This window comes from Typopeltis vanoorti, unplaced genomic scaffold (genome assembly GCF_054136105.1).
Source record: "Typopeltis vanoorti isolate ZY-2024b unplaced genomic scaffold, IOZ_Tvanoo_1.0 HiC_scaffold_388, whole genome shotgun sequence".
Lineage (NCBI taxonomy): Eukaryota > Metazoa > Arthropoda > Arachnida > Uropygi > Thelyphonidae > Typopeltis > Typopeltis vanoorti.
In genome coordinates, this window is record NW_028328095.1 from 1,580 (window position 1) to 13,308 (window position 11,729).

General features: G+C 40.7%; 1 protein-coding gene across 1 annotated transcript; it reads left to right on the plus strand.

The window, feature by feature from the left end:
* Positions 1 to 868: 868 nt before the first annotated feature.
* LOC150092144 (clotting factor B-like) lies at positions 869 to 8,634 on the plus strand (the record flags this gene model as incomplete). The annotated part of the gene is made up of 3 exons (XM_090415271.1): positions 869 to 1,128; positions 4,150 to 4,313; positions 8,205 to 8,634. Coding segments are annotated over 3 exons (610 nt in total), but the record flags the coding sequence as incomplete, so codon positions are not given.
* Between the last annotated feature and the right edge of the window lie 3,095 nt (positions 8,635 to 11,729).

The window sequence follows — 11,729 nt, forward strand, 5'->3', positions numbered from 1 at the left end:
GGTTTTTATTTTATAATTTCATTTCTTAAACGTATTGCAAACAGGTACAGCTACAAACGATCCCCCCTCCTCCCCGATATAAGTGCGAACGTCATTTGGGTTCAGTCGCTTTGTGCTGCAGTGACTTTCTCTAAATTGTCCTTATCCCAATCATGTGATTCATTCGCAACTTTTAATATCATGCAGTGCTGCCATCTAGGAGCATTTACATGAAACACAATAATTACAAGAGTTGGTGTTTAAGAAAGGTCATTTTGAAGTTCATAGCACCCATGTAGCGATTCGCGGACTCACTTCGTATTTCACGTACCGCTTTAGATCATACTTGCAAATACTCGTAAACCTCCCCTCCTTCTTGGGAAAGGAAGCTGAATGTAGATCTGGATGCATTTGAAGTGAACGAGTAATTTTGAATTAATTCAGATTTCTTCCGCTAGAGGTGCTGTTATCACATCATTACTACCACTTACTGTTTCGTAAATTCATTCTCACCTGAAAATCCCATTTGTAAAATATATCAAACCGATAGATTTATCTAATTTGAATTGCTTTTTTATCTCTATAACTGATGTAGAAAAAATAAAAATTAAAAAAAAAAAAACCGTTATAGACCCGATAATAACAAGTATACCAATTAGTTTTTTCTTCCCCCCACCCAGCAGTTTAAATTGCAGCATTTTTCAGTACATTATCTTTATGGAGATCAAATTGACCTCGGAGTCAGACAATAGCTTCAACGCAATGTAGGGCAAGCAGCTGAACGAAATATTGAAAGGAGACCACTTCTGTTCTCAAAATATGTGACACCTTAAAAAAAAAAATTACTCTTCAGGAAATTTAACTCCCATTTTTCTTTGTTTGATTCCAGAATCGCAGCAGGTCGCTACGCCATCAGGGTCGGCAGCCACCGGATCAGAGAAGGGTTCAGGCACGAAGTGAAGAGTATAAAAACGCACGAGAACTACCGCCCCCGAGAGCACTACTACGATGTTGCACTGGTGGAGTTGAAATCCCCCATCTCCTTCAATCAGATGATCCGCCCCATCTGCCTGCCGACGCCGGCGGTCATTACCGGAAACCTACAGGGAAAAGATGTGACCGTGACTGGCTGGGGTGACCTCGATTTCGGTGAGTACATCCGGCGTTTAATAAATGGAAATACTTGGTAATGAGCTTACTGGAGTTTTATAAGAACGGCCTTTGTTAATTTTCGATTAAAAAAAAAACTTTTATACAGAAGGCCTAAGACAGTTCAGCCAATGGATTCGCGATAGTAAAAGCTTGCTGTTCTCAAGCAGAGGTCAGCATTAGGGGTGCAGAGTGTTAAGATTATAACACGGAAGTAGAGTTTAAAAAGCTCCTAATTATGGTTAATAATTGCTCATAAGTAACGCATCTTATAGATAAAGCGACACGTGGAATACCTCTACGCCTGAGAAGTTGGGGCTAATCATATCGCGTGCCATCTTGTCGTGTAGGTTGTGGCTCAGAATCCCCGGCTAACATGCAAAAGTATTTAAGTGGCGGATGATTTTCACCGACCAGTGTGAGCTTCCCTTCCTGCATATCGGACATCTGTAACGGCTCCAGAAAGATCTCTCTCTCTCTCTTTCTCTCTCTCTCTCTCTCTTTCTCTCTCTCTCTCTCTCTCGCTCTCTCGAACATGTTTTTTGGATTATGTAACCCAGTCACGCACCAAATGTACAAGAGATTTGCAACTTTTCATGGGGGGAGACGTGCTTATTTTATGTCTTCTCACGTGAAATGGAAACTAAACTTGACTCACACAGTTTACTATGACTGTCAGTTTGTGTGTTCTCTGGCTGGTTTATGTGTTTTGTACACAAAGTTTATTTTTATAGTTTGCATGCATAAATATTGTTGAGGTTCCTTTGAATATCGTCAGGAGAGAAATATGCTGTTTTCTGTACAGATTTCAATATTACGTATGATGGGAGTGAAGGAAAGAATTTATATATATAAGTGTGTGTGTGTGTGCGTGTGTGTGTGTGTGTGTGTGTGTGTGTGTGTGTGTGTGTGTGTGTGTGTGTGTGTGTGTGTGTGTGTGTGTGTGTGTGTGTGTGTGTGTGTGTGTGTGTGTGTTGTTAGATCCATCCCAAAGGATTGTATGACGATGGTTTTCATCATCAGAATCGGCATAAAAAAGGATGTGGCTGGATAAAGCACTGGCACGTGTTCTCTTGTAAGCGATGTCCCTCCTGTGCTCCTCCATGCGCAATTCAATAGACTTATCCGTTTTGCCGAAGTAAGGAATGTTGTGGTCACACTATATCTTGTACACACTGGGATATTTTAGATTGTGATGGTTGGACTTTGGACGGCTCACTAGAGAGCGGATCTTAGGAAGTGGAGTGAATAAAGTTCTGATGTTATATTTTTTTGAAAACCTACCTTGGCTAATTTTTGAGAGACTGAGCTTATGTATGGCATAGATATATTGCCTTTAACATTATTCATTTCTTCAGTATGGCGACTAGGAGGATTAAAAAGGTATTTTTAGTAATATTTTGAGAATAACCATTCAGTCAATTGACGGAATGGTTATTCTCAAAATTTCTCGAAATTTGTTGCGTTTCAATGTTATTGAAACGCAACAGAAGCGTCTCCAGAGTCGTGTTTCTTGGATTTTCTAAATACGCGATTAAAGAAACTGCAGATATAACTGAATTCACATTCCTCGTGGAGATCCAAAAAGAAAAAAAATCATAAAGTTTGGTGACAGATTTTACCGCTTTTTACGTGAAAAGACTTTTGCCACTTGCGAACAGTAAACCGATTGCGGTTTTCTCGGTGAAGTCGCTCTTGGATATGAGATCAACACGTTCGATTTACGGCAATCTCTACAGGAGCAACACCAGCAGATGTTTCCTGCACTTTCTTCAGATCTCTCAGGAAACGAGTTGGGGTGGCGGAGTCTAATATTCCTCGCACTAAAAGGAGGGAGTTTTTTTTTATGTGGAGAAATTCGCTAGTAGATATATATATATATATATATATATATCTACGTGAACTGAACACACGCATCTACAGACGTAAAAATTGTCCCCCCCCCCACAACGTCAGCCTCTGTGACAAGCTGGTCGAGGTTTCTCAGTCGCGTAATCATAGCGGACCCCGCACCAAACGGGAGAAGAAGATTGATGGAAGAAACGAACGGCAGAGGATGTAATGCTCACTTTGAAGAGGGGTGTATTTCTTATTCCCTAATAATGAGGAGTCGAGTTCTTGTCTGAACCCCGTCTCGTATTTCTAAAGTCAATGAACATTATTTTAGTTAAACAGCATTGCAGAGAACTGGTTTATCGCTGTTTAGTTACTCGCAATAAGGAGCATTAATCCAAACTACACGAGAATAACACCCACCCACACCCACCCACACCCAAACCCAAACCCACCCACCCACCCACCCACCCACTCACACACACACATGAAGATCGCCGTCAGTAATGTTTGCGTCGACAAAGCGCTGCTTGCCGGATGAAACCAAAGATTATTATTTTTCCGGACAAGACAAGATTCAGAACTGACAGGAATTTAAGTTTATTCTCCGGTAAATGCGTTCAATTTTTCGCCCAGGAATCGAGTAATTTGTGAGCCTATCGTTCATCCACAAGGACAACTGAACATTGCATCCTTTCTTGGCACCGCGTTTCATCAAGGACTTCTTGGTATTAAAAGCATTCTTCGTTAGGACCACTCTTTCCTCGAAAACCTCGTAAAACCTTCTCCGTTCACAAGTAGATTATCTGCTAACGAAGAAGAAGCTGCGTGTGTCAGTCGGTCATTGCGATATTGTCTGCACGCTTTGGAGCTCGTCAGCGAGCTATCAATAATCGAGTAGGGCTTGCAGTGGTTTAGTTGTGTGTGACGTGTGATCACTAATCTCCCTCTCTCTCTCTCTCTCTCTCTCTCTCTCTCTGCCTAAAAGAGAGAGAGAGAGAGAGAGAGAGAGAGAGAGAGAGAGAGAAAGTGTGTCGTGTGACCTAAGATGATTGTTTAGTTAATTATCACTCACGCACATCTTCCTTTCCTCTTTACGTTCTGATAGCATTAGAGAACTGTTTTATTTAATTGCTCTTAATAAGAGGGACTGCATTTTAACGAGTCATTTCTTTATTTCACCCCTAGGTGGCATCAGAAGTCAAATCTTACGCGAGGTGACCATCCCGATCGCGGATCTAAACAGCTGCAATCAATCGTACGTGTCTCTGGAGTCGAGCGCCTTGAGCAGAGGCTTGACCGAGAAATTTCTTTGTGCCGGCGTCCCCGAAGGAGGGAAGGACGCCTGTCAGGTAACGCCACTCAGCGGCTGACTTGGAATTAATTTTACGATTCCACTTGGACTCGTTTTTATTATTAAATAAAAACAAAAATCACTCAAAGTATTAACTAATTTAATATTATTTATTATTATAATTATTAATAAATAAATTATTATTTTCGTTTTTGTAATCGGTAAAGTTTACGAGATTTAAAAAATCTCACAACCCTTTTTTTTTTTTTTTTTTTGCAGTGCAGTCTTTTACGGTCACAGTTCTATATTGGACATTTTTAAAAAAAATAATATTGACTTATTAATTAATTATCAAAGTAAACAGGAAACGAGTGTTTCTTACCACAGCAACAATACAAGAGCCACACTCATCGTCTTTTGTATTCTTCCGCTCATAAGAAAGAGTACCACATAAACAAAGGTATATACGGAAAAACAAACAAGGAATACAAACTATAACGAAAGTGCTGTTCCTACTCTAAAATGCTATTCTGTTCTTTCGATTTTTTGCAGATAATATTTGCTTCTTTTTTTTATGCGAGAAGAGCTTGGGATTTCAAAGATTACTTTCTGTATCCAGAGATGCTTTTACCAATCTATAAACACAACTGCAAACAGCACCACCACACACTGGAACTGGCACTCACCATATAAATACGGAGCCATTCATCATAAGCGCCCACTCCACAATAGCTGCATGTACAAATGGCTCAAAAAAAAAAAGTGTTTGAGATGGCTTTTAAAATTTTACTAAACTCGATGTTTCGTGATTCGGAGCAACTCACGTGGTTGCTGTGGACATTTCTAAATCATTTGATCGAGTTTGTTACACACGCCTGCTTAGCAAACTGCCATCCTATGGTCTGCCTTCCTCACTCTCGAACAGGATCGCCAACTTTGCCACTGGTCACTTGCTACGTGTCGTGGTGGCTGGTTTCCTCTCCTCAGATTTCTCCACCAATGCAGGATATCCCAGGGTTTCGTTCTCTGATCCACTCTCTTCCTCTTGTATATTTGCTCTCACATACTTTCAATCCCATGTATACATTTGCCGACGACAGTACACTCCATTCCTCCTTTTCATCTGACAAACCCTGTAATGTTAATATTAGAATCATCAAGATCCACCACAGCCAATGTCCTGAACTGCAGTTGCCAGGATATATCCCAGTGGATCAACGCCTTCAAACCTCAGTTATGTCTTATCTCTAGCAAGAAAGAGTTCGCTTCCTCCCCCTCCCCCCCTTCAGAAATACTGAGATATCCAAACAAGATCAGATTTCACTTCTTGGACTGACCCGCGCCTCCGATCTTACCTGACACAACCAAATTTCAACTGTAGCTTCTGCAGCTGTCCAAAAACGCGGTGTACGTTTTCGCACAAGACATTACTTCACATCTTCACAGCTGCTAACTCCATACAAAGCTCAAATACGCCCAACTATGGAATATTCCTCCCATATTTGGGGCGGTGCACCAAAAGCCTCTGAGATTGCTCATTTCTATCCAGAAGAGGGCAATCTGGCTAATTAAAGATCCCTCCCTCACAGCCCTATTTCAATCCCTCTTTCTCATAGACGATCAATTCCTGCCTTGTGCCTCTTCTGCAGATACTTCCATGGGCAGTGTTTTGCTGAATTGGCCACTATCATTCCTCCACTCTTCTCCAAAATCATTAAAACAAGATTCAATGCTGACCAGCACCCTTTTAATCCATCTTGAAACTCACCAAATCAACTTCAACGCCTCCTCTTTTATTCCCTCTACTTCTGTCCTTTGGAGCAGTTCTCCCACTCTACCATTCCCAAAGAATACAACTTTCAGCTGTTCAAAAAAACAGAAAAAAAAGTAAACACGTACGCACGCACACACATAAATAAGCCGGCGTTGTTGGCCGAGTGGTTAGCGTATCCGCTCTTCAGCCAAGAGGCTGCGGGTTCGAATCCCGCGTAGGCATGGATGCTTGTGATTGTCTTCCATCTTCATACATTCATTCACCCAAGTATAAATACACTTTCCCAATATGGACTGGGTCACCATGGGAGTAGTAGACCAAAAACCTCCCTCAATGGGAGAGACCTTCACCCCGCAGTGGGTAGAAAAATAGGCTGTTCATCATCATCATATATAAAACACTATGTTGCAAAAATTATACTACATCCCTGTTTTAGTAGAGGCTGCTTATTTTAAACATTTTAAATGATTTTCATCGCAAGCAGTGAGACCACCATCCTGCTTAACGGAGATTCAACGGAACTTGGAAAATTACACCTATCTGTAGAGAAGCTTTTCCGGATAATCTCATCCTTAGTCCACCCACGAAGGCACTTATAGCCTTGAGTAAGTGGCACCCACTTAAAAAACAGTAATGGGGAGGGGAGGATAATGATTAGACTAATTCAAGCCAGGAAAAGCGTTTCCTAACTCCAGAATGACACCCAACATTGTCATTCGTAATTCTGCTTGCGCGACTCAGTTGGGTGTCAGTGCAATAACTTACCGTGCGTCAAACTGCATGGTTTGATGGACTGGAAGCGTTGTAGTTCAAGTAGAAAACGTGCGCGTGCCACTCACTCACGCATGCACGCACACATACACCAGCAATGAACTGTATAAAGATTCCTTCTGGGAAGAGTTCAAATGAGTGACGGTACAACGCGCCGAACCTCAGTATAGGAATCATCATCAACAGCAGTCTTCAGTCCACTGCTTGACGAATGCCTCTCCCTGTTTCTTCAATTTTGACCGATCTCGTGTATCTCTCCACATAAATGTCCGTAACATGAATCTCACCATCCCATCTTACCACTGGCCTACCCGGTTTCCGCTAAGCAGTTCATGATGTCCACAATGTTGTCAGATATTTGCATCACATATCCTGTCCAGCGCCATTTGTGTGACCTTTTATTACTATTGCAACGTCCATCACATTTGTTTTCCAAGTTTTATTTTTTATCTAGTGTTATTCCCAAAATGGCCCCTTCCATGATTCGCGGTCTTGTTTTTGGTTTTTCGAGGTGTTTTTTTAGTGAGACTCCAAGTTTCACTACCAGAGGTCATTGTTGGAGTACACCCTGGTTGTAGATCTTTCTTTTCAGACAGTTTGGTAAATTGCTTTTTCATCCTGCTTATTCCAGCTGAAATTTCATTATCAAGTTTATGGTTGTTTTTAATGATGATCTGTCCTTGATATTTGTATGAATTCACAAGTTCAATCTGCCTTTGAATTGAATTATTTCTATTTGTTTTCGTTCTGGAGTATTTCCACTCTACATTATTTTAGATTTATCCATATTCATTTCTAGGTTTATCCCCAACTTACTGCATTTAATTCTATAATCACGATTTCTACTCCTTTTTGTGATTAAAAAGCTAATAGAATGATATCATTGGCGAATCGTAGATTGCCTAAGTATTCTCCATCAATATTCAGTCCTCTTTTTTCTCAATTCAGTTTTGCCATAAAATATTGAAGGATTGTAGCAAATAATTTTGGTGAGATTGAGTCTTCCTGTGTGACTCCTCTTTTTATTTTTATTTATATTTCTCTTGCATTTAAATTTACTACTGATGAAGCTCTCCTTTTTAAGAGTTAATACGTTAATATAAATATTAACACATTAACTGTTATTTTTCCTCCACCAAGTGGTTCGTTCGTTTCCGTTTAGTAGAAAGCCCACCCAGGCTTTTCGCCCACGATTGCAAAATGTGATCAAGTTTATGAAACACTGAAGCCGTTGTCTAAATTTTGCAACATATTGTATATTCCATCATGTGCGTGAATTCCACTTGAAATAGAGAGAAGATTTTCTTACTATAAGTAGCTTCCAGAATTAAAAAAAAAATAATAATAATCCAATGCTTTGTAAGTAAATATGTCGAGCGATCATTTCTTTTTCTTCTCTTGCAGCAAGACTCAGGAGGTCCTTTGATGCATTTGGCGAATACAAGATGGACAGTCGTGGGGGTGGTGTCCTTTGGCTATCAGTGCGCCCAGCCTGGTTTTCCAGGAGTGTACACTCGAGTATCGCAGTACCTGGATTGGTTGGCGGATAAAGTGGACATGAGCAACAGTTCTGTTCCAGATTCGGGATAACAGAAGATTTGTCGGCGGATGGGAGATAGTTTTGCTTTGGCTAAGACGCGGACTTCACCGGGAGAGCTTTTATACTTTGCCGCTAGATGTCTCTCTGGCGCTGTTGTACGAACCGGAGGCTGTACGACTGTCGTCAAGTGAACGAACTTCGACATTCGCTGGCTGGGTCGCGATCCAGCTAGTAGAAACGTTTGCTTTGGATGAACACTAAAGATTTCGCTTTAATAAAGTAATCGAGAATTAAGTGGGATCCGTTTGGAGTTTATTTCACCCAAGACATCCACACCACAACTCAATTAAAGATTGGCAACAGTCACAAAGGAAAGAAAAAAAAACATTTCGCCTTTAACTTCGAAAAAGGCAATCAATAGATTTTTTACCAATTTATTTCAAGTCCACCGAAGAATTCAAAAATAACAAAAGCAGAATTTTTATTGGCGACGAACTTACACTCCATACATCAAATTTCTCATGACCTCAAAGGTCACCATTATTCTTCTCCCGCTTTTTCTCACGGAGACGGAATCCCTCACGAACTGTTCCCAGAAAGGAACGATCTTCTTTCTGATTGCGCCATGGAGCTCGTTGGGCACGCGCCTCATGTCATCTCGCCCAGCCAATTGCCGAACGGCTTGGTTGTTGATCATCTTATTGAGGTTCTTTGCGTAAGGGGAAGATTCCCGTGTACAGGAAATGTTTGTTGATGACGTCACTCAACGAAAGGGTATTTTTCAACGAAAGATTATTGAAACGCAACATAATTTGCTATTTCTTTAATAGCAAATTATATTTGCTATTAAAGAAATAGCAAACATAATTGAATTCACATTCCTTGTGGAGATCCAAAAAGAAAAAAAACTCATGACGTTCGGTAACAGATCTCGCTTTTAATGTATTTATTTTTAGCATTCGGAAAAGACTTTTGCAACTTGCAAACAGTAAAGCGATGGCAGATATCTCGGTGAAGTCGCTCTTGGATATGAGATCAACACGTTCGATTTACAGCAATCTCTGCAGGAAGAACACCAGCAGATGTTTCCTGCACTTTCTTCAGATCTCTCAGGAAACGAGTTGGGGAGGTGGAGTCTAATATTCCTCGCACTGAAAGGAGGAATGTTACTGCTTCGTCGGCATCTTTTTCTTCAAGCGGCGCTGCATAGTGATCCTTGGTTGGTGATTGGACATCAATCCATTGGTCCATTTCCAGAACAAATTAGAACATCCGAGAGATAATCCGTGACGGACGTCATTAAATGTTGAAAGACTGAGAGATAGAAGTGCCGAAGAGTACGAATATCAGTGGATTCTGTGGGCCGCATATTTATACGAGACCGTTACGTAATGAGCTATACGGAAGTAAGCTGTTTCTCACGTGACATATCACTCCGATCATAGCTTCGGTTAGATTTCAGCGGTCTCGTGCTAATTGATCAGCAGTTCGTATGAGGTGATAGACGCACTTTTCAGATCAGGCGAATGCCGAGAGAACGCTGTTTACCACAGTGTGTGTGTGAACCCTCTGTCATCCCTCGGTATTGTGGGGAAGCTTCCGATTTGGTCCAGAAAAAGTAAAGAGCCAAAAGGCTTCATTTCGGCGATGCAAAACATTATTAAAATTAAGGGGATATTAGAACATATAATAATATGAGTATTTAAGTTCTTTTCGCTATGTTTTCATTATAGATTTCCTTAATTATAATACCCTTAGTATTATACTTGGTCTAGCTACTCACTGGTGAGATCTCCATAAAGATCGAAACCGGTCTGGGTAGTGACCTCCCATCATAATGTATAACACCATATATCTCTTAGGAGATGTGTTTTACATTATGGAAAATACTAAGAATAGCGATCAGAACTTTCTCCACCTTTGCAACGAGTTGCCCTAGTTTGTACTACGTACTTGAACTACGTGCTTTAGCTTACGCTAGTAGTCACCGATACGTTTATAGTTACTATATTCGGCATGAAACTCTTTGTTTAATGTCCTCTTAATTTAAATAATAATAAAATAAACTTGTATCGGCCTTGAGAGTCCCAATTTTCAGATTCTGATTTCTTTCTTTCTTTCTTGTTTTTAATCAGCAAATAATTATCCGAAAATACATTTTTTTTTCTGCACTAACGCTTAAAGGGAAATCTATAATGAAAACATATTTCAGATGGGAACACACACCACACTCATGCACTAGCCCCCCCCCCCCCATAGCCTTGGCCGCTGTAGAGCGGTATTTCTGAATCGCGGTGGGCACAACGGTTATTTTGAAACGTTTCCCATTGAGAAGTGATTCAATGGGAAATATTACGAATTCAATTGTGATTCTGCCATAAAATACTGAAACTATTTCTTAATTTGTAATAAAAATTTACTTTGAAATGATGTTACGAGAAATGTTGTGCACTCAGCTGAATTTTTGAAGTCCCAATTCATAGAGAGAAAATGGAAATGAAAATAATAACAACAGGGACATGGGTGAAGTATTCTTAAAATAAACAATTCATTCACTTAACAAACCAAACGCCCCTGAAAGTGAGGGGAGCTGCCCCCTCCTGTGGAGAACTGCTGCTTTGGAGACCGACTTCTGTTTCTTCTTCTTCTTCTTCATCCCGGATCGGCGGACTGCGGGACGGAGGTATCTCCGAATTTTCCCCATTCCATCCTAATTTTAGCTTTATTATCCTCCGTTGCATTCCTGCAGTCCCAACAATTTCGTCCTTCCATCTCTTCCTTGCTCTTTCCGTTCTTCTACAAAAACAAACTGAGTCCATTCCGTCAACAGCCGTCTCGATCTTTTTAAAAGAGGAGACGCAATACTGAGGACACAAAATAATCTACTTAAAAATACAAGACAGTACGGAAGGGAAAAAAATGTCATATTAGCCCCTTTCACACGAAAGGTAGCCAACACAACCCTCCAAACGTCGGCATTTTATGTGGTAGAAATGTTCTCATCGCCCCCAGTGAGATTTTCATTGCTAGTAACCCCTTGTCATCGTCGTTCGTTGTGGGCGACTATTTTCAAGGGTCTTTCGGTGTCGATTAGTGCTTCACCCAACTTCGACGATTCCTTTTCAATTCGAATCGATTTGCTTCTGATGGTAAATAAGAACAGAACGTGCGGGGGTTATCACGTCGCCCTACTACGCAGAGGACCCCAGCTTCGATACCTGGTAGGTGTCCATCCTTTCTTTCGCTTGAAGAAACGCAACATAATAGGAAGAGCTGACTACACTAGCGCACCCTCCCGTTTTTTAAAAGAATAAATTAAAAAATAAAAAGATTCATGTATCTGAAAGAAGAAGAAATCCAGCTCAAGATAAGATGATTCCGAAACGAAA